This window comes from Branchiostoma belcheri, unplaced genomic scaffold (genome assembly GCF_001625305.1).
Source record: "Branchiostoma belcheri isolate BF01 breed outbred unplaced genomic scaffold, Haploidv18h27 scaffold57, whole genome shotgun sequence".
Classification (NCBI taxonomy): Eukaryota; Metazoa; Chordata; class Leptocardii; order Amphioxiformes; family Branchiostomatidae; genus Branchiostoma; species Branchiostoma belcheri.
Genome location: NW_017804209.1, coordinates 1,603,865 through 1,627,124, shown reverse-complemented (window position 1 = coordinate 1,627,124; position 23,260 = coordinate 1,603,865). Strand labels below are relative to the sequence as shown.

Below are 23,260 nucleotides of genomic sequence, written 5' to 3'. Positions count from 1 at the left end.
CTGGAAAGAGTTGAAATCGGCCAAGCGGCAAACTGTTCTCTCTAGCATACCAACTCCCCTGGCATATTATCTCTCTATTTGGCCAATTTCTACTCTTCCAGCCGCCTCCCAAAGCCTGGTAGAGGCTAACAAAAACTGGCCTTCAAGCAGATGTGAAGATGCAGCTCAGTCTCGTGTTGTTGTTTTTTTATATATATTAGTACTCTCGGCAGTATGCAAACCGGTATGATTGCAATATCAGAAATGGGTACTAAAATTTTATTCATCTATTAATTTATTACATGGAAAAGTGTGAATGATAGCAAATGACATTCAGTTCCATAACTAAACTACGTGTTGGGAGGTTCGATGGTGGAGTCATGACTACGTGCGGGTAAAGAAAACTCAGGAAAAGATTTTAAAAATCTCACTTTTTTTTTTTATTTTTCCCCACTGCAGTACGACATAGTCCTACCTGAGGGCGTCCCAGACATGCGCACCATGGGGGTGGTTCTGCTGCTCCCCCTGGCGGCTGCCATCTGCACTGCAGCCAGTGTTGAAGCCCGATCCCGCCGCAGTGTGGACCCGATGGGGATGGGAGGTACTGTAACACGTTTCTGTGGTCACCATTCTGGCGTGCATTGCAATGGACGGATCTCGAAACGTTTCCTTCCAGTAAAAATAACCTGCCATTGTGTTCCAAAACACGAAACAGTGTTTAATAATCAGATGAGTAACTGTTACAATAAACAAGAAAAAATAATGAAAATGAAGTAATATAGTAATACAAAACTACCGGTAGCACACTTAATAGCAATGTCTGTGTAATCATAGGTTTGCATATTTTACATGAGCCTCTGTCGCAGATATGTGGAGCCGCGAAACCGTCTCCCTCCGGCAAAATCCCTCGGCGACATAACTGGCGTCGGTCCCCGACCAAAAAAAAAATTAACGCCGCCGCCCAACAAGTCTGCGAAGAAGGCTAATTTGACATGCTTGTTTCCCCCGTGTGTTACAGCTGAAGCCTGCCTGGTGTACAAGGGAGAGTCTTACCGCGGGAACCTCGCCACAACAGTGACGGGGAAAACCTGCCAGCGCTGGGCCAGTCAGGACCCGCACTCCCACAAGTTCCGCCCGGACAAGTACAAGAAGTACGGCCTGGACAAGAACTACTGTCGGAACCCGTCCGGCCACACCGCACCCTGGTGTTACACCACGGACCTCGGCAAGAGATGGGATAGCTGCAACGTGCCGGGATGTAGTAAGTCTTACTTCTGTGTGAGTGTGTGTGTGTGTGTGTGTGTGTGTGTGTCTCTGCTTGTGTGTGTGTAGCAGAATCGGAGTATCTCACTGCCGCAGCTTCATGTATCTCTTTCCCCGGCCTTGTCTCCCCCCAGACTGCGCGGTTTACAAAGGGACTCTCTACCGCGGGACCATCGCCGTGACTAAGTCCGGGAAGTCGTGCCAGCCGTGGGCCAGTCAGGTATTCCAAAAGCCCTCTGCCTCACCTCGTGCGGCTTTTAACCCTTGTCCTGCTGACATTTTTTACACAATATTTTTTCAATAATTTCATGTCTTAATCAGGTCACAGTCCCTTGACTTTTTTTTTGCCCTGTGGTGGCGTCGTTACTTGCGCATTCGTTGCGTTTCGCTGCGGTGTGATGCGTTGCACAAGAAATACCCCCAAGTTGTACCTATTCAGGGTGACATATGGATGGTACTGTATGTGCAAAACTACAATTGTTGGGCTCCACAGGACAAGGGTTAAACAGCACTCTGAAATGCAACCCTACTACACATACATGCCGTTATACGTCTTTTTTTAAATTAGTACTTCTAATGAAACTGATATTTTAAACTTTAGTATATAATGACCTGAATTGTCACAAGTTGTTTTTACAATGTACGGGACATGTAATTCATCCTTCTGGCTGTGAGATGTTTCTAATAAATCCCATATCATTATAGACGCCGCACTCGCACAAGTTCAAGCCGGTGAGCTACCAAAACTACGGGCTGGACCAGAACTACTGCCGGAACCCTTCCCGGGCCAGCGGGCCGTGGTGCTATACCACGGATCCGGGGGAGCGGTGGGAGTACTGCGACGTGCCGGGATGTGGTAAGGGTTTTTTTTCAACTTATATTAATGTTGTCAACACAAAAAGCATCTTTGAAGTGTGACGTCAACACTGGGTCAAAGGTAGACGATGATATGTCGTCCCCCGTCGCGGTTCAGTGAAGGGTGATGGTCCCTGATGTATACAGCATACTCCACCCCTCTCAGGAAATAGTTTTAACCAATCTTCTTGTACCCTGCCCACAGAGTGTTTGGAAGGGCCTGGAAACACCTACCGAAGTGTGTCTCTCCTCAAACACGGGACATCCATTTTAACGTCCCATCCGATAAGACGCCCCTAACCGAAGCTAGGTACTCATTTTCACCTGAGTGAAGTGAGGAAAGTCGTGTTAAGTTTTAACCAATCTTCTTGTAACCTGTCCACAGAGTGTTTGGAAGGGTCGGGAAGCACGTACCGCGGGAAGGTGTCTGTGACGGCGTCGGGCCGGACCTGTCAGCGCTGGGACAGTAGGTCCCCGCACAAGCCGAGCTACAAGCCTCCTGACGGCACGGACCACAACTACTGCCGCAACCCGTCCGGCCACACCACCGCCTGGTGCTACACTACCGACCCGGCCAAGAGGTGGGAGAACTGCGCCATACCTGGATGTGGTAAGTGTCGTCTTTTTTGTGAACGGTTCTTGATTTATTGGTAAATCGGTTTTGTCTGCTCTTGGTCTCTCACAGGTCTCTCACAGGTCTCCCGTGCTGTTATGCAGAGCGTAGGGCGGTGCCCATCTCCATTTCCGTATCCATTTTCGTACCCCAATGGAGGACAAACGTTAAAGTAGAACGTTTCAGCTTGATGAACACACAAAAGAGAATACCACATGGCAACATTTTAATTTTAGCTTATTACCAGAATGTCTAACCTTCGCTGACTTTTCTTGTACAATTGAAAATGTGGGAACAGATCATGCTTGTAATACAGGGTTTGTCTAGACGCATCAAATTTATGTTGGTTCTCCCTGCAGAGTGCCTGGATGTTGGTAGTTACATGTAGTTAGGCAGTTAGGTACTAAGTAGGTAGGTAGGTAGGAAGTTAGGTAGGTAGGTAGGTAGGTACTAGGTAGTAAGGTAGGTAGGTAGTTTGGCAGTTAGGTACTAAGAAGGTAGGTAGGTAGTTAGATAGGTAGTTAGGTACTAAGTAGGTATTTAGGTACTAGTAGGTAGGTAGTTAGATAGGTACATGTAGTTAGGTAGGTTAGGTACTACATGTACTAGGTAGTTTTGATGTTGGTAGTGACATATAGTTAGGTAGTGAGGTACTAGTTAGTTAGTTAGGTAGGTAGGTAGATTGGTAGATTGGTAGGTAGGTAGTAAGTAGTTAGGTAGTTATTTCCAACCGCAAATCGTTTTGATGTTGGTAGTGACATATAGTTAGGTAGTGAGGTACTAGTTAGGTAGTTAGGTAGTTAGGTAGGTATTTAGGTAGGTAAGTAGGTAGGTAGTAAGTAGGTAGCTACGACTTAGTTCTAACCACAGATGGTTTTGCCGTTGGTCCTCGATCCCCGCAGAGTGCCGGATGGGGAACGGGAAGTCGTACCGCGGGACCGTCTCCGTCACGGCGTCCGGCCGGACCTGTCAGCGTTGGGACAGTAGGTCCCCGCACAAGCCGTCCTACAAGCCTCCAGACGGCAAGGACCACAACTACTGCCGCAACCCGTCCGGCCACACCACCGCCTGGTGCTACACTACCGACCCGGCCAAGAGGTGGGAGGACTGCGACGTGCCGGGATGCGGTAAGGTTTACCTTTTTTTAAACATGTAATCACAAGACTTTGTGACGGCACCCTCAAATTTTTTCAACTTATATTAATGTCCGAAGTGGCTATATGTAGTTTTCTGAAAGATCAAATGAAATGGAGTGGCGTTATCTATAAGTTTCTGCTATGTCTGTGTTTCGAAAGTTGTTTTGTATTCTTAAAAAAAAAATTAACGGCTCTCAGTGGCCAATGTGCAGATGCTGTCACATCGGCGAACCAAATCTGTATTGTGTTTTTGGCACACAGTTAGACAGATTCTTTATTGACACAACAAAAAAGTACAGGGACTTTTGTATGGTCTTGTGCAACTAACCTAAGAGGCTCGGTGGGCGTCACTTCACTGTACAGGGAGGGAAGTCGTGTAAAGTGCCTTTTCCAAGGGCAAAACGTCGGGCCTCGGTGAGTATCGAACCCGTGACCTCTCGGTTCTGAGTCCAACGCTCTAACCGTTGCGCCATCCTTGTCTTCTTTAGGAGACGGGATTGGAGCTGCCGAACAGCAGAGCACACATTTCACGGTGGTGAACATCAGGAAGACGGCTGCCGAAGCCAAGGCCCACTGCGGAACGCTGGGAGGGCATCTTGCTGACGTGAAGAGCCGGAGGGTCCACGACTACCTGATGAAAGTCATCCAGGAGCACGGGAGCACTGCCGAGGACTACCGGGTCGGGCTGCACGATTCAACGGTAAGATACAATGATATACTATGACTTACTTGACTCACTTGACTTACTTGACTTAAGTCGGGTGCCAGTTCTCCTCTGCCACCCGAACCACCATGGCTGCCCAGTAGTCTCTGTCCTGCATCGCCTTTCCCATGTCTTGAGCCCGAAGGCCAACGTCCCTTCGCAGCACGTCTGGGTAAGTGAGGGGTGGTCTTCCCGGCCTCCTTCTCCCATCTGATGGGGTCCATAGGACAAGGTTATTTCCCTGCAGTTCCTCAGTGAGTGGCCGGCAAACCGTAGTCGCCTAGCTCGTATTTTTGCCGTCAATTTTGGGAGACCAGCATAGAGCTCTTTGTCAGATGTTGTTCCCATTTTTGGACACGCCTTAGCATCCTTGTTAGGGCTGCGTACCTAAACGTAACATCAGGTACAGGTACAGGTACTGGTACAGAGGTTTAGGTACAGGTCCGGACCTGTACCTGTACCTGAACAATTTGACAAATTAACACGTGTTCTTCACTTTTTCAATCATGACACAGAAACAATAATAAAGTGTTGGAGGGAAGGGAAAATGACTGACCTCTGACCTGATTTGAGTTTGTTGACCAATCACAACCCTGGATCAGCCACACTCTCGCGATGTCTCGTGAGACTGAGGATCTCAAATCAATCGACGGTGTTTACGTCTTTTCCAGTGCTAATTTTTCGTCTTTGTGGTAGCTATATAGGATTTACCTATCTTTAGTCATATACATGGTGTAAACTAGCTATTTCGGTATATACTCGTTACTTCATGATCCGGTATTTTGGACCTGTACCGAAACGATTTTTACGGTATTGGACCGGTACAGTGTACCGGTCCGCAGCCCTAATCCTTGTGTAGCAGCCATCCAGTTGATATACCATGCTACTATATTAAACATGATAACCCTTGTCCAGCTGGCATTTTGTACACAATATTTTCAAGTAATTTAAAGTCTTAATCAGGTCACAGACCTTTGCCTTTTTTGCCAAGCGGTCGCAAAGTCAGTTCCGCATTCGTTGCGTTTCGCTGTGGTGTGATGCGTTGCATGAGAAACACCCCCCAAATCGTACATATACAGGGTGCTATATAGATGGCACTGTATAGATAAATACTGTTAGTGTCCTGGCCCCGTATACATATAATGGCACGGTCCAAAAAGTGGGCGGTTATCTGAATAAGCGCCCACTTTTTATATGTAACTAGTTTATTGCAAATTGACAAAAAAAAAACTAAAACAACATTGCGGCCTAATGATACAATGTAAAAAAGGCTGAATTACGCAGTTTTAGGGAACACACAAGTGTACAAAATATCTTGAATATTTACAAACATAACCAAACTCAGTAACAACGAAACAAGAATATGCAAGTTACGATGCGTTATTTCAGGGAAGCGGCGGTTGGAAGTGGGCGGATGGAACTTCCCTGTCGAGCTGCAGCTACCAGAACTGGGCCCCGGGAGAGCCTAACAACATCGGGAGTGCGCAGTGCGTCCAGATATTGGCATCAAGTTCCCCAACCTACTCATGGAACACCGACCAGTGCGACAATAGCCAACGTTTCATCTGCCAGACAGGTCAGTCGCCTTGCTATATTTATTTTTACCGAAGGAAAACATGTTGTTTTCTTCCTCTTCTTCTTCTCCAAACATGTAGTGACCTATGACCTGAACAATGACATGATTTGTTGGCGTCTGTCACCATCATGTTGCAATTTCATGGTCTGCTCTGCTCCTGTTAACATATACTAGTAGTACATGTATGTGAATAATGTTTGGGTAAGAATTAAAAGAGCAGACCATGTCCAAAGGTAAACATTATAAATTTGCTTGGTAAATGTTACTTCTCTAGTTATTTTTTTATATTTTATTTTCCGTCATTTTTATACAGGGTGGCCAAGTAAGTGATTGCACTTATTTTCAATGGGGCCCTGTTTTACACAACAAAACACATACAAACAGTAAAATTGGGATACAATAAATAACGGCAATGATAATAAAGAAAAAAACAGTAACTAACCAATAACTCTATCTGCATAATATGGCAACATAAATCATTTAGGATTACAAAAGTTTACGTACCCTCAAAAGAAATGCTGTAGCCACGAAATACAGAATTAAAAAATGTTTGCGTTACCAGTCAGCGGTGTATTTGTACTTGTTTTTGTATTGTCCCTGTTTTTATATGGGCCTGAAGCAAAGAATAAATAGAATAGAGGACACTGATAGTTACTCTTAAGTTGTTGGCGTTGACCAGAATGTACCCTTCCTCCTGCAGGCCAGGGAGACCACGAGGCGTGTGGCCGACTGTCAGGTGAGATGAGAGTTCAGCCTGTATCATTCTGTGGGTCAGCTTAATGATAGGTTCTTCCAGGCTTCTTGGTTCTTCAGCTACCGAGCTTATGCTGTGTGTTATAGGTTTTATACAGGACTCAAGGAAGACCAGTGATGTACATTGGGCATACTCACTAATGGAGATCTTTCCTATAAACAAACTAAAGCTACTGAGCTTATGCTGTGTTTGTTATGTCATGTGTTATAGGTTTTATACAAGACTCCAGGAAGGCTGGTGTGGCAGGCATACATTGCACATACTAATGGGGATCTTTCATAGAACAGACTAAATGCATATTATGTTTTCTATATGCAACCTTCAAAATATACATTTAAATGTATTAATGGTTAGTTTGATGGAGGTAGAAAAGCATCAAATATACTCATGACAAACGTACTATGGCAATAATCAAAATGGCAATTAATCATGTTACAATTGGCATATTAAGAATATTCACAAAAATCAGGTCATTGACAGTCCATACTGGTTTATAAAGTGAGCCAGGTAGGCTTTGGTCTGCTTGTTAACAGAACATCCCTCCTTAATAGAACATCAACCCTTTTTTTAACTTTACCATGTAGGACGAGAAATAGAAGAGGATGCCGACATCTCGCGAGAGCTAGAGATGAGCGTGAGTTGGGAGGAGGAAGGGGAGGAGGAGTTGGAGGAAGAAATCCGGGAGGCTGAGGAGGAGGCTGGACCGGAAGTGGCGGAGGCTGGACCGGAAGCGGAAGCGGAAGACGCCATCTTGGACGACATCGATGCGGTCCTGGAGGACCTGAGGGATGTTGTTGAGGAGAAAATTATGATGATGGAAAAATGAGTCAATGACTCGCGGCAGAAAGTTCCGCTGAAACTAACAACCTATACGTACAGGTCATGTCTTTTGTGAGATTTCTAGTACAGTTAACCTTAAGATAATGGCATTATTCCTGGTGAAAATAACAATAAGTAAAGCTAGAAAATACATGCAATAAGTAACTGTAATGATAGAACATGTGTTGTTCATTTGCACTATCTTGATTATGTTATTGTGGCGTTATTTCTGGATGAACTAACAAAAGTTAGCATAGTTTTTTACTCTTTTACTGCGTAACTGTAATGCAAGAACATGTGTTGTTCTTTTGATGTATTTGGTTTTACAGTCGTACTTAAGATTATAAAATTATCTTTAACAAAAGTCAGAATAGTTTTTTTTTGTCTGCCCAGCTGTATTGACAGAACATGCGTTGTTCTCCGATGTATTTCAATCATAGCTTAGATTGTGACAATATTCTTGGTGGAACTAACAAAAGCTAAGCGTAGATTTTGCTTCAGCGCAAGTGTAATGACAGAACATGTGTTGTTATTTTTCCTTTTGACTTATTACGTATAACTAAAATACTATTGTAAGGGTTGTTAGTTGTAGGTATGTGAGTAACGATTGATAAGATACCGCAATATTAAATGGAATTGAGAAGTTTAAAGGTGATTAAAAGGGTTGGAAATGCAAGACTTTGTGGCTAGTTGTCTTTTATCATTGTGAATGTCTCAACCAGTCGCAGTGTGTAGCTCTATTAATCAATGTCACAATGCACGTCAATATATACCAGATAAAAACAACTGTAGTAAAATGTCTTGCACATAAAACAGATTATACGATCGAAAACCTCTTCTTAAATTAATAACAAGAATGACACAATGTCCAGTAGTAAGACATTGGCAACGCCATGGCAGATCCTCAAGCTCCTTCCTTACACAGCTGAATATGGCCTCTTGAACTCCGGCAGCCATGCTTTGGATCTAGGCCACCCATTGTTTCTGTCACTGAAGGCCCTAGAAATGGTCACCATCAATCCGCTCGTGACATGTAGATAGAGTTGTCTACACATTCACACCTTCTGCACGAGATCTCAACACCCTCAAGGAGCGGCAAACAAAATGGATCATGCTGTTGAATCCAACACAAAGATTTTAAACTATGGGCTGAACAAACAAACGATCTCCGCGTGTAACCAAATACCCTTTTTAGCTTTATCAATGTGTCACAAGTATCTCGGCGTAAGAAAGTTAGCATGCAAAAAGGGCAGTTGCACTGGCCATACAGATACAAGTACAGGTACAGATATTACAGACCTACATGTACATGTATGTACTGAGATGGACAAAATGCGGATCAATCATTTATTGGAGACTATTTAACCAAAGGGACTTTTTTCACCTGACATAAATCTGACGCTAGCATTTGGAAATGGCGTGACTTTTGGCGGGTCAATTTCCCAGGATGTGCATATGTTTTGTCAATAACACTTTTAGTCGTCTACAACGCTTGCTTGGTTGTAACGTTACTAGAATAGACAAAAACAGGGCAAAGAGCGGGAGTATAGTTGTGAATTCTGCCCTTCCTTGCATCTTCTCGCCCACATATAAAGTGTGTAAGATGAACTCACAAAAATCCTCACGTGGGCACTAAAGTAAAGACCAGAGAGTCCAAAGAGTCTTACTGCGAAGACTCGTTGTACAGGCATATTACCTCGTGTAAGAACGAGTTTTTCAGTCTTTTCGTAACGTTACTCTATATAGACGAGAACAGGGCATATAGTGGGGACATAGTTGCGAATTAGACCCTTCCTTGCATCTTCTGGCCCATATAAAGCGTTTAAGATGAACTCTGAACTGCCGTAAAGCCTCAGGGTACTAAACCTGCAGCACGGCTGCTGCTGACTCAGTGGTCAGTCTGTCAGGGCGGGTCCTCCGCGTCACATCGTCTGTCGCACCGGTGAGTACAGAATGAAACGGTTTAACAACTTTGTTTTCATATAGCGACTTTATCACTGGTCGTATAGACTTGTTTAGATCATAGAGATGCTGTCTGCTACTAAAATGAAGTGTTGTCCTGTAGTACTAAACCTCTATTGATGGCATAAGCTCTGAAATGTTTCCAGGTACCATTTAGAAGAATTGACAGCGCTCGCGGCTAGAGGTACAGTAGACAATGCTGTATCAAAAATGACGCTAGAAACAAAACAAAATCATTAAACCTCTGAGCTTGTATTTAGCAGGTTTTGGAATGTTATAAAATTCTCCATCAGTTTTCATCAGTGCCTAAAACCTGTGAAAAACACTTTGGTGAATAGAATACAAAGCACATGGTTGTTAAGATGAGAGTTGTCTACACTGAAGGGTCCTCAGGCCGTCCATTGTTTCTTCCACTGAAGCCCTCACAAATGGGCACCATCAATCCGCTCGTGACATGTAGATAGTGTTGTCTACACAGAACCTTTCACACCTTCTGTAGGAGATTTGAACACACTAGTGAAGTGGCAAAGAAAACGGCACATGTTGTTAAATCCTCCACAAAAATTTTATAATGAAGCCAACGTGTAACTTTTTTTGTAATTTTTTCTGACCTAGCTTTAGCCACCATCTAAACCCCATTCATTTTAAGACTTCAGATCATTCTATAGCTAATTAGGCCATAGGTTATATAGATGCCATCCAGCTGGCACACCCCCAACTGATGCGTTGGGAAGAAAAGTTTGGATAAAAATGCAACCAGTACAGTGGAATCAAAATCAGTAAATAAGGTTGAACAGCTCTTGCAGTTTGATGTCCAACCGTAAGGTGTAACAGACAGTTCGGTGTGACATCACCAGTTGCCGCTGCGCCACGTGCCTGTGAATTTGGTGTGTTTGAATGAATGAATGGATTGATGAATGAATGAGTGAGTGAGCGAGTGAGTGAAGGAATGAATACATTTCTTTATTCTCGATTGTGTTGTTTGTCCAACACGGCTGCTTTTCGACAAGGTCGAGAGGGGTGAGGCGGTCACGAATTATACAAAACAGCAAAATTAATACAAAATAAGTAGTTAAGTAGGTTGTCAACCATCAGTTCATCTTCATGCGTCTTATCAGGGTCCTAAAGCTCCCTGTCGACTGGGCCGCTCTAACATAAGACTGTTCCAGTTCGATGGGCAAGGATACCGGCAATAGATATAGGCACAGATAATTGTCTGTCCAATTAGACGGCCAGTTGATCCACCCGCCCAGAGCTGTCAAAAGAGCAATACCTGCATATCAACCAATAGCTCGTACTTATAAATCTGCCTTTCTGGCAACTCTCCAGTGTCACTGGTGAAAGGTACTAGATGCTACCTGAAACGCCTTACCGTTTCCCAAATCATATCCAGTTGCTTGAGTAACTGTTTTTGGTGTAACTCTTTACCTAGATGTCTAACCCTTACCGACGGACACAGATAATTGCCTGTCCGGTCAGAAGGCCAGTTGATCCGCCCTGTGCATCACCCGTTTCGTCTGTTAGACAACTTTTGTTGGATGGCAGAGAAGAGGCGTTGTCAGGGAGAAGCCAGAAGCAGAAAACATGTTTAATTGTCCGTATTCTACCGATACATTCACCGTTCAGCCCCCTAGAATATTTACTTTCTTTTTTTCATATTTGAGAGATATTGTATACTTAGATTTACATATCAATCGCGAGGGTTGAAGGTTGAGGAGGAGGAATGGCTTTGAAACTTTGAAACTTTGAAACTTTGAAACTTTGAAACTTTGAAACTTTGAAACTTTGAAACTTTGAAACTTTGAAACTTTGAAACTTTGAAACTTTGAAACTTTGAAACTTTGAAACTTTGATAATAGATAATAGACACCTGTTATGTCAATCTTTCACAAACTGTGTTAAGTCATAATAAATCAACAAAATAAAATCCTTCAGCATGTAAGTGGCGAGGAGACCTTAAATGAATAGCGATGTGTCAACGTACGAGTATAGCACATTTTGAGGTGTTTTCTTATGATCAGCTAAGGGCACATGCAGAAAGCAATGGCAGATAAATACAAGTCCTTTTTCGATAGATGTTTGGGATGAGGCATTTGGACAACTTTGTAATTTCCAATTGACAAAGTAACAATGTTGATATAATCTGTTGATAAAATAGTAAAAGTATTTGTTGCAGTCTTGTTCATGATAGATTATGTTTACAATGGTTATGCTTGTGTAGTCAAGCCATCATTCTGGCTAATCTGTTTCGACTAAGCCGTTCCTTTGGAACTTCTCTTATACACAATCCATCGACTTCCAACGAAAGACATAATTATATAGATGCTGAGTATCAGGCTTTTAGTTTAGTGGAAAACTACTTAAGTCTATCCCATGTCTATACCCTTGTCTATCCTATCCCTTTTGTTAGACAACTTTAGCTGAATGACAGAAAAAGGGGGCGTTGTACCAGGACAGAAGGCAATTAAACGCTCGGTGACCAAGTAGGACACTTACATAAAGGCACCTGTTCTTACTCTGTGTAGACTCCCATTTTCGCATTGGCTTTGGGAAACTGATTTTATTCTTAACGGTTTTGGAAAGTTCTAAAATGTTCCACCAGTTTTCACCAGTAGTGCCTAAAATCCGCGAAAAACACTCTGGTGGATAGAATACAAAGCAATGGTTGTTAACCGGAGAGTTGTCTACACAACAGGTCCTCAGGCCGTCCATTGTTTCCAGTCGGGATAAAGCGGCATTCGGTTTGAAATCGATCTGTTTATAACTCAGACTCTTATTTTTTTATGTTGTTTTCGGAAATTGAGTTAAATGGCGATTATGCGTCATATAAATGGGCAATATCTTCTTTGGGTTGTTCACAATGTCAATGTTGTAGAGAATTTAGACTAGAGTCAGTTCATTGACCTTTGACTGGTAGCTTATCAACCATGCAAAGCAGTGCATGTATAGCCATCGGGGCTCATGTTGTCACCTACTATTGTATGAGATATCCAGGGAGTCTGTTTTGTCAAGTCATAATTTCTGGCTGAGCAGTTTTGACTAAGCCGTTCAGTTGGTACTGCCCTAATATACAATCCATCTATCGACTTGCGAAGAAAGACATCTAGATGCTAGTCAGGCTTTTAGGTACCTGTGAGAACCTCCCAAAGTAGTCACTTGTCTATCACATTGTATATCCCTTTCGTCAGACAACTTTAGTTGAATGACAGAAAAGTGGGCGTTGTCACAGGACAGAAAATATCGCCTCAGCAGCTATAAGATCTTGTCTTCATTGCTGTTGACTTAAAATATAGAGGTTTCGGCTTTGGGTTAGAATGTTATTTGTTTCTTCTGATGAAGAAAATATCGAGTGAAACTTAAATATTTCTTGTCTCCTTCACAGCAGACTACAGTACTGTGACTTCAGCGGAGTCCAGGCATGCGCACCATGGGGTGGGCCCTCAGGGTCCTCCTGGCGGCTATCGTCTGCACTGCAGCAGAAGAGTCGTCTGTTGACATCGACAAAAATAACATCGATGAAGAGGTTTCTGAAGTTGTTTTTTTTTAATTTCATGAACCAGATATTTTCAATTTGTGATAATAAGGGGGGTACTTGATATCGTATATTAAAGTCGTGACAAATAACAAAAACTGTATGGCCAGGAAGCAGAAGAAAATATTTCTATTTGAATTCTTCGTATACATGTAACCTCATAATCATACACTTTTTTCACATATTTATAGACACTGGGATAAAGAAAAATAATATGGATTTCGTGACGTTGTTTGTACTAACGCAGCCCACACCTAACTTTTTATTCAAGTAGCAACAAGACAAAGTTACGCTGCACTAAAAAAAAGAACTTATTTTGTCAGCGCCACTTGACATATAAGAATATAAGACAAAAGCGTTAAAATTCCTCCTGGTTCTTGTTATAGTTGAGTGACGACTTGAGGAAAGAGTTACGAGCTTTTTCTGCTGGAGGTGTGGCAGGCGGAGGCTTCTCTGGAAGTGGAGCAGGTACAAAATGAAGTTCTTTATCGCAATTTCATGCCTGAGGGCCAATTGCAAACAGATGTTGACAAGAAAAATGTGGTGATATAAGACTATTTGCTAGCATGATGTTCTACGTGTGGAGTATACTTATCAAATCTACTATCTCTACATTTTTTGTAGGCTTAGAAGGTATATAAAACTAGAGAACATTTTGTTGACCATTTCGAACCAAGTAACAGTGCACTGTTAACCATGTAACATCTTTAGGGTTAAGTGCGCTACGCACCAAGCGTCAATTCACAGCAAACCAGTCAGAATTGCCCTGATGAAGATGACAGACCGTCATCGAAACGTCGGCCGGTAAAGAATAAATGGTTGTGATCAAAGAACTTTGCTATTCATATGTTCTACTTACTTCTAGATGAAGACGTCAAAATTTTCTGCCTTTAGGGCATTGATATAAATACATAATTAAACGAAAGCGTTCGATATTTCACAGCCGGTCCGAAGTACATCAGCCTGGGCTGTTGGAAAGACAGCAGCAACCGAGCCATCGCCACACTAGAGGGGACAGACGAACGGCTAGACGGGTCTTACACCGCCCGTGCTAACGCCATCGAGAAGTGCTACCAGGTTTGGTGATGTTTCTTTATTTTACAGTGTACATTTTACGCGGAAAAAGTGTAGGAATGAATGTAATTAGGGTCAGAGGCAAGGAACAGGGGAAGTTAAAAGAAATTTTAAAAAGGGCCCGCGTATATCAAACACTCTGTTATATTGTTTCATTTATAAATAGATTAATGATTAATCTGCCAATCTGTTTTCAACATGAAAAGCAACTCAGAAAATCGGAAGCAAGGTAACCCCGTATGATATTAGTAAACAAGTTAGAAACTGCTTTACGAACATAGTATTGAAAAAATAACCCCGGATAATGCCATACTCATGTCATGCTCATACAGGTGGCCAAGTCTCGCGGGTTCTCCGTCTTCGCGGTCCAAAATGGCGGCCAGTGTTTTGGCTCTGCTACTGCCCTGAGCACCTACCGGAAGCACGGGCCCTCAGCGGGATGTCAGAAAGATGGGGAAGGGGGAGGCTGGGCGAACGAAGTCTACCTCATAACAGGTAAGTGGCAACATCCACTGGTACATGGAAATTGGACACTACACAAACACTAATATCTCTGTAATTCAGTAGACGTGACACAAAACTTCTTACAATGAGATAGATACATCAAAGATGTACTAGTAGTTCCTAGCAGGCTATGGCACTTGGTTTTTTGGGAGCCATTATAGTGCAGCTTTACTTTCAAGTTGTGCCAGTTCTTTTGAAAGACAAGACAGAAGAAACAAACTTGACAAATACAGGAAGCACATAATGCTACTGTACTCTTCTTTATTGACATTTGACTGTATATTTCTATACTGAATGGATGAATGGTTATATGAATGAATGAACGAATGAATGAATGAATAAATGTATGGATAAATGAATGAACTTCACCACTCGACAGTCATACATAAGACAGTGTGTGTCAGTAAATCAACTTTATGACAAAACTAATCAATCAGGCTAAAATTATAACTACAAAATGTAATCATTAACAGTATGTGTATTACAGTATAGTCATGTCTAGTGTTTGGAATGAGGCATAAAGAAATTGACCTATGTACTAGGTGCCTGAAAATCTTTCTTGTATTTCTTGCAGATGCTCCAATAGCTTTGCCAGTGGGTAAGTCATTTTACATATTTGCCCTAACGCAAAATATACATTGAAATTCGAAGCGGCTTGTAGTTTGTTTTCTTCGATCCAAAAAAGCAGATACCAATAACGAAATAGCATGCTAATGAAAAAAGCAACTTGATCTCAAGCAACTTATTGTTAAACTGTTTCCACAGGATATGTTCACAAGCCGTACTTCAGTATCGGCTGTTGGAGGGACACAGGAAATCGCGCCATCCCTACTCTGGAGGGGACAGACGCACGGTTAGACGGCAGCTATACCGCACGCGCCGACGCCATCAACAAGTGCTACCAGGTGGCCAAGTCAAAAGGCTTCAGTGTGTTCGCGGTCCAAAATGGCGGCTGGTGTGCCGGATCTGCTGACGCCCTTAGTACTTACAAGAAGTACGGACCCTATACAACATGCCGAGACGACGGGGAAGGGGGAGCCTGGGGAAATGAGGTTTATCTCATTTCAGGTATAGTAACTTCTACCCGTAACTAAATCGTATCTTTTTTTGTTATACTGTATCAAATTGAACCTGGAAAGGAACAGACTGTTTTTATATGAATTAGTTCTTCTCAAGTTTCGATTATGGCAATCTAGAAAACATCTCTATTATATCAATATAACTGTTCATGAAGTCAGACTGTCAAAATACCTTTATTGTGTCTTTCAGATGTTTTCAGTCCAAGCAAAGGAGGTGAGTAGATAATTGTTGGTAAACCGTGTTAATACTACATTTAAGTACGTTACATACTGCTCGAAATGACACGACGTGATGTTCTCTGGGTCCCTGAACAGACATCAGGTGTACTCTCCAAGCAGAGGTTGATGGTGGAAGATCGTTTGCTTTTTATATATGGTCCATTTTTTTTGTCTCTACCACCACCAACGTTGGTGATGGTAGAGACAAAAAACAACGGACCATATATAAAAAGCAAACGATCTTCCACCATCAACCTCTGCTTGGAGAGTAATCAGGTGACCCTTTAAATGCTAAGACTTGTTCGTAACATACTCAGGATTATGATTAATATATTCGTTTTGTTTTACGTGCGTAAATTTTTGTGGGTCAGTCGTTACCAGCTCAGTACTAGTCTGCCTGTGATATGTCTTATTGTCATAGATACAAATATGAATGAAAAAAAAAAACATTCAAGGCTAACCATGTTAAGCTTAATATTTTTTCGAACCCTTAATTTCGACACGGGGACGAAACTTCCATAGTGGGAGGGTGACATCGATATTTAATCTAAGAGGGATTTTTTTAATCACATGTAATTACAAGACGTGGTGACGGCACACTCAAGTTTTCTCAACTCGTATTAATGCCGCCACCAACACAGGGCACAATACAATACTCTTTTCCACCTGAGCGAAGTGAGGAAAGTCGTCTTAAGTGCCTTTTCCAATGGCACAAGATCGGTGGCATGTCAGGATTCGAACCCAGGACCTCTTGGTTCCGAGTCGAGAACTCTGCCGCTGCGCCACACGACCGCACGCTAAAGAGAGGAATTTGATATTTCCTCACAGGTGGAGAGGTGGCCAAATCCGCTGGTCCAAAGTACTTCAGCCTGGGCTGTTGGAAAGACACCAGCGACCGAGCCATCACGATGTTAGAGAAGACAGACGAACGACTGGACGGGGCTTACGCCTCCCGTGCTAACGCCATCGAAAAGTGCTACCAGGTAAAATGATGTTTCCTAATGTTATCAGAGGCAAATAGATGTCACCTTATGACGTTTTTAGTACATACTGGGGCGCATAATACAATAGATATGACATGGAATCTTACAAAGTCAACGTACTTGTAGTAGAATGAAGTAATTTGATTATTTGATGATTTAACGTCCCATACGATAGATACCAAAGGAAAAAAAAATCTGTATTAGTATTGTATGTAAAACTAATACCTAACACTAGTACAACTGAACGCAAAGTGACTCCATACATTGATATTAGAGTAGTTAGTGCCTAATTCAAAAGTCGTGTATCATGATCATGAAATGATGTAACCCTGTCCATATAGGTGGCCAAGTCTCGTGGGTTTTTCATCTTCGCGGTCCAAAATGGCGGCGAGTGTTTTGGCTCTGCTACTGCCCTGGGCACCTACCGGAAGCACGGACCCTCGTCGGGATGTAAGTCCGATGGAGAAGGAGGAGCCTGGGCTAACGAAGTCTACTTCATAACAGGTAAGGGGCAACATACATTGGCACATAGAGACCCGACATTGCTTCAACAGTAGAGTGTTTTACTTAAATTAGTGGAATAAACAAAAATTCTTACAATGATAAGAACTGAAGAGATAGCAGACTTCACCCCACGAATGCTTTGTAATCTTACCGAAAATCGGAAGCAGCACCGAGTGTTTCCTAGGACTATTATGCATAAAAATGTTTTGAGACACACACATAAAGACACAGACAGAACTACGAATGAAAAAAAAAACTATACGTAATACCTTTTGGTTTCATAAGAAGTGCATGTGTCTACCATTTTGCAAAACGTCTAGGACTATTTGCATACAACGTTTTGACATTTTACAGGCTCAAAACACAACAAAAACAAATATACAACTAAGAGATCATAAAGTCCTGGATAACTTACTATAATAATTAAAATTTTCTATATTTTCAGGCGTCGCAGTAACTTTGCCTGAGGGTAAGTATTTTGAATCTTTTGTTTGATAGACGATTGTCATTAAAATTGTCTTCGTTTTCAATCTTAAAATACGTCTATATCTAACATGCAAAAAAATCAAGTCAGACTCAGGTGTTCATAAACAAAAACTAAGCAACATCAAGTGATGTGATGTTAAAATTTGTACATGTTTGTATAGGATATGTTCCCAAGCCGTACATCAGCCTCGGCTGTTGGAGGGACACAGGAAATCGCGCCATCCCTACTCTGGAGGGGAAAGACGCAAAGTTAGACGGCAGCTATACCGCACGTACCCTCGCCATTAGCAAGTGCTACCAGGTGGCCAAGTCGAAAGGCTTCCGTATCTTTGCGGTCCAAAATGGCGGCTGGTGTGCCGGGTCTGCTGACGCCTGGAGAAGCTACAATAAGTACGGACCCTATACAACCTGCCAGAAGGACGGGGAAGGGGGAGCCTGGGGAAATGAGGTCTATCTCATCTCAGGTAATCTCTTTTCTACCTGGAGCTGAATCGTACCTATTATTGTTATTACGATGATGAAGAAAGATTGTCCTTAATATTCATTGCTATGACACATTGTTGTGTTTTTTTTTTTCAGATGTGGTCGCTTCAAACAAAAACGGTAAGTAGGCCCATTTTCATGTATTGCCGAACATCACAGATACGTTACGTAATCCTCTGATATCAATGGTATAACATTTTTTCCTGTCGTTTTCAAATGAAGTCTTGGGGGGCGTACACGCGACGCCTGTCGGATTAGGATTTAATCTATTTGTAAAGGAAAAAGATTTTAAAAAATTCTCATACATCCCATTCTGTTATGGTAAACGACTACTACCTCTCTTTTTGATTTCCGTCAACCAGAAAAATGCCAGGTGGAAAACGGGGTAAGCTACCGGGGAACCGTTTCTGTGACCGCATCAGGCAAGACGTGTCAGAACTGGAACAGTCAGACGCCACACAAGCACACCAAGACACCTGATAGTTACCCAACATCTGGTCTTGAGAACAACAACTACTGCCGGAATCCCGACGGCAAAGACGGAGTTTGGTGCTACACCACGGATGCCGGCACGGAATGGGAGAAGTGTAACGTACCAGTATGTGGTAAGTTCTCCGTCAGAGTGTCCAGTGCCACTAACTCGACCTTTTTTTCTCCTCTCTAGTCTGTCTTCAATTCTTTATCTGCATTCTGAATAGATGGTATGTTAACAACTGCTGAGGCTACATGGCATGTACTATAGAAAGTGGTGCATTTAAGGTAATACTAAAAACTAATCTGTTTCTCGTCCCTACAGCCGGTCCGAAGTACATCAGCCTGGGCTGTTGGAAAGACAGCAGCAACCGAGCCATCGCCCAACTAGAGGGGACAGACGAACGGCTAGACGGGTCTTACAGCGCCCGTTCTGATGCCATCGAGAAGTGCTACCAGGTTCTCCGGTCTTTGTTCCATTCAGTCTAAGCAAACATGTCTCCTAATGACGTTTTTCAGAGTGTACTGGTTGACCTTGAGGCCCAGTTGACCAAGTCATGTCGGTCATATACAGGTGACCTGTGTTACTCAAGCTCTCGTCGTCAGGGTCTGATTTGGCCTTCTTGTGAGAGTTTTTGGACTCAAGTGGCTCTATGTTATTGACAATTCACATTCCAAGAACTACCAATGACAGGTCAGGATATCAATGAAAATCAGTTAAATTTTTAGCGTAGAAGTCCATGTTACTATTAAAACCAGTAAATACAGCTTGTCATTCAACACAACTAAAAATGCTGTATGTCTGACAATATTCGTTCAATTTTAGAAAAGCAATGAGTTGTGTATGAATTCTCATGTAATGTAGAAACCGTGTCTTTATTAGGTGGCCAAGTCTCGTGGGTTTTTCGTCTTCGCGGTCCAAAATGGCGGCGAGTGTTTTGGCTCTGCTACTGCCCTGAGCACCTACCGGAAGCACGGGCCCTCGTCGGGATGTAAGTCCGATGGAGAAGGAGGAGCCTGGGCGAACGAAGTCTACCTCATAACAGGTGAGGTGCAACATCCTTTAAAATTAGATAAATATCTTCAAAAAAAAACTTCTCCCCTTTTTTCACATAACTTTTTGTTTTGTAACCCTTTCCATCCTGTTGATAAATTATATATCTATAAAAGCGCTGAGGATTCATCTCTTAGCTGTTGTTTAGGAGTAATAAGAGACATACACGAGTAGTATTACTGACACGCCCGCGAATCAAAACACTAATTAGTTATAACTACCAGAAGCAGTTTTGGGTCCGCGCTACAAAACTAGAAGTAAACTAGTTTGATTACATATTTTTGACACAGAAAAAATTACATCAATAGTATAAATTAAGCCTATTACTATAAGGATACATCCAAGCTATGAATAAGCATTCTAATCTTTCTTGCATTTCTTCCAGGCGCCACCAAAACATTGCCTGTTGGTAAGTAATTTTACATTCTTTCTGTAATGCACAATTAGCTTTTTTTCGGTGGAGTCATCTTGTATTTAACACACAAAATACCAATGCCTGACTCACCTGAACCAAACACCTGACATTTAACATTAAATTGTGCAATTTTGATTGTATTTCCACAGGATATGTTCACAAGCCGTACTTCAGTATCGGCTGCTGGAGGGACACAGGAAATCGCGCCATCCCTACTCTGGAGGGGACAGACGATCGGTTAGACGGCAGCTATACCGCACGCGCCGACGCCATCGACAAGTGCTACCAGGTGGCCAAGTCAAAAGGCTTCCGTATCTTTGCGGTCCAAAATGGCGGCTGGTGTGCCGGGTCGGCTACCTTCGCCCACAGTACCCACAAGAAGTACGGACCCTATACAACCTGCCGAGACGACGGGGAAGGGGGAGCCTGGGGAAATGAGGTCTATCTCATCTCAGGTATGTGCCTGGAACTACACGTGTCAATTTCTGGTATGATAACTTATATCTGCAAGTATATCTCAAATTACGTACAGAAAGAAAAAAACATTTTAATTTATTAAACTTAGTTTATTTATTATTAAGATCATTTCTATTGTACTATGTGAATTGTGTACATTATTTCATTGGTTCTAAGATTGTTGTTTTTTTCAGATGTTTTCAACCCAAACCAGAAAAGTGAGTAGGCCAACTGTCAGCTTTTGTTACTATTAAATGTTTACCACATATTAAGAGAACGTGACATGCCTGTCTAGAATACCCCAATAAGAAACAAAGTTTCTATTTCTCTCCCTTAAAAAAATCAAATAAAAGTCTCGCACGTTTCAGAACAATGTATGTAATAATACCTTATTTTGATTGTCGAAAAACAGAAACCTAAACCAGGAAAAAAACTGTTACATGTTGCTATAGAAGTACTCGTGTCTAGGAAATAGATCCATTTTGATGTCGATACTTTGTCGACTGGAAGAACTAAAAAAAACTTTCCTCACAGGTGGAGAGGTTGCGAAAGTGCAAGGTCCGAGGTACTTCAGCCTGGGCTGTTGGAAAGACACCAGCGACCGAGCCATCGCCACGCTAGAGGAGACAGACGAACGGCTAGACGGGTCTTACGCCTCCCGTGCTAACGCCTTAGAGAAGTGCTACCAGGTTCATTGATGTTTCTTAATGTTATCAAAGGCATACATAGTATCCAAGCAGATCCCTTTCAGTGGCAAAAAGGTAGTATAAAATTGGCCAGGCAGTATCCATTAGCCAGAGAAGGTCACCAGCCACTGACGTAGGTGGGATTAGCGAAAAAAAAACGGCCATATATAAAACTCTAATTATTTCCCCCAAAACCTCTGCTTGGAGAGTAGCATACATATGTCACCTGATGACGTTTTAAGTCAACGTAATACTAGTAGAATGAAGCAATGGGTAATTTGACGTTCTGTACGATTGATACCAAAGAAAAATCTGTATTAGTATTATACGTAAAAGTACTACCTAACACTAGGACAATTGGAAGCAAATTGACTTCATACATTAATATTAGAGTAATTAGTGCCAAATTCAAAAGTCGTCTATCATGATCATGTAATGATGTAACTCTGTCCATATAGGTGGCCAAGTCTCGTGGGTTTTTCGTCTTCGCAGTCCAAAATGGCGGCCAGTGTTTTGGCTCTGCTACTGCCCTTGGCACCTACCGGAAGCACGGGCCCTCGTCGGGATGTAAGTCCGATGGAGAAGGAGGAGCCTGGGCGAACGAAGTCTACTTCATAACAGGTAAGGAGGAACTTCCATTGGCACATAGAGACCCGACATTGCTTCAACAGTAGAGTGTTTTACTTAAATTAGTGGAATAAACAAAAATTCTTACAATGATAAGAACTGAAGAGATAGCAGACTTCACCCCACGAATGCTTTTTAACCTTAACGAAAAGAAGCAGCACCGAGTGTTCCCAAGGAAAATTATGCAAAAAATGTTTTGAGAAGCGCAAAGACAGACAGAACGACAGATTTAAAAAAGCTATACGTAATACCTTTTGGTTTCATAAGAAGTGCATGCTTCTACCATTCTGCAAAACATCAAGGACTATTAGCATACAACCTTTTGACATTTTACAGGTTCGAAACACAACAAAATCAAATATACAACTAAGAGGTCCTGGATAACTTACTATAATAATTAAAATTTTCTATTTTTTCAGGCGTCGCAGTAACTTTGCCTGAGGGTAAGTATTTTTAATCTTTTGTTTGATAGACGATTGTCGTTAACATTTCCTTCGTTTTCAATCTTAAAATACGTCTATATCTAACATGCAAAATAATCAAGTCAGACTCAGGTGTTCATAAACAAAAACTAAGCAACATAAAGTGATGTGATTGTTGTTAAAATTTGTACATGTTTCCACAGGATATGTTCCCAAGCCGTACATCAGCCTCGGCTGTTGGAGGGACTCAGGAAATCGCGCCATCCCTACTCTGGAGGGGAAAGACGCAAAGTTAGACGGCAGCTATACCGCACGTACCCTCGCCATTAGCAAGTGCTACCAGGTGGCCAAGTCAAAAGGCTTCCGTATCTTTGCGGTCCAAAATGGCGGCTGGTGTGCCGGGTCTGCTGACGCCTGGAGAAGCTACTCGAAGTACGGGCCCTATACAACCTGCCAGAAGGACGGGGAAGGGGGAGCCTGGGGAAATGAGGTCTATCTCATCTCAGGTAATTTATTTACTACCTGGAGCTGAATCGTGCCTATTATTACCTTCGCCAAGAATTGGAGAAGGTTATGTTTTCCTGGCCGTGTGTGTGTGTGTGTGT

At 42.4% G+C, this 23,260-nt stretch overlaps 2 protein-coding genes across 2 annotated transcripts in view; both read left to right on the top strand.

Moving 5' to 3' along the window:
• Positions 1-471: 471 nt before the first annotated feature.
• Positions 472-7,705, top strand: LOC109481660 (plasminogen-like). The gene is made up of 10 exons (XM_019784238.1): positions 472-580; positions 998-1,240; positions 1,377-1,462; positions 1,948-2,098; positions 2,483-2,707; positions 3,613-3,837; positions 4,335-4,486; positions 5,939-6,125; positions 6,826-6,861; positions 7,464-7,705. Exons 1-10 carry the CDS (start codon positions 472-474, stop codon positions 7,703-7,705), a joined length of 1,656 nt encoding a protein of 551 aa, XP_019639797.1.
• A 1,891-nt stretch (positions 7,706-9,596) lies between these two features.
• Positions 9,597-23,260, top strand: part of LOC109481659 — a 46,053-nt gene continuing 32,389 nt past the window's right edge. Inside the window, exons 1-18 of the mRNA XM_019784237.1 lie at positions 9,597-9,640; positions 13,043-13,183; positions 13,579-13,660; positions 14,136-14,269; positions 14,599-14,761; positions 15,345-15,368; positions 15,536-15,838; positions 16,040-16,063; positions 16,897-17,051; positions 17,393-17,555; positions 18,001-18,024; positions 18,203-18,505; positions 18,621-18,644; positions 18,887-19,129; positions 19,321-19,454; positions 19,879-20,041; positions 20,435-20,458; positions 20,614-20,842. Of these exons, the coding sequence (XP_019639796.1) occupies positions 13,079-13,183; positions 13,579-13,660; positions 14,136-14,269; positions 14,599-14,761; positions 15,345-15,368; positions 15,536-15,838; positions 16,040-16,063; positions 16,897-17,051; positions 17,393-17,555; positions 18,001-18,024; positions 18,203-18,505; positions 18,621-18,644; positions 18,887-19,129; positions 19,321-19,454; positions 19,879-20,041; positions 20,435-20,458; positions 20,614-20,842 (2,297 nt within the window). The 5' untranslated portion in view covers positions 9,597-9,640; positions 13,043-13,078. The remainder of the gene's footprint in view (positions 9,641-13,042; positions 13,184-13,578; positions 13,661-14,135; positions 14,270-14,598; positions 14,762-15,344; positions 15,369-15,535; positions 15,839-16,039; positions 16,064-16,896; positions 17,052-17,392; positions 17,556-18,000; positions 18,025-18,202; positions 18,506-18,620; positions 18,645-18,886; positions 19,130-19,320; positions 19,455-19,878; positions 20,042-20,434; positions 20,459-20,613; positions 20,843-23,260) is intronic.

What these genes read in the sequence shown, in the direction of transcription:
- LOC109481660 (XM_019784238.1), top strand. Translation starts at nt 472, where the DNA reads ATGCGCACCATGGGGGTGGTTCTGCTGCTCCCCCTGGCGGCTGCCATC. An exon ending in CTGCGCCATACCTGGATGTG is followed by an intron (nt 2,708 to 3,612) that starts GTAAGTGTCGTC and finishes CGATCCCCGCAG; the next exon opens with AGTGCCGGATGGGGAACGGG. An exon ending in ACGTTTCATCTGCCAGACAG is followed by an intron (nt 6,126 to 6,825) that starts GTCAGTCGCCTT and finishes TTCCTCCTGCAG; the next exon opens with GCCAGGGAGACCACGAGGCG.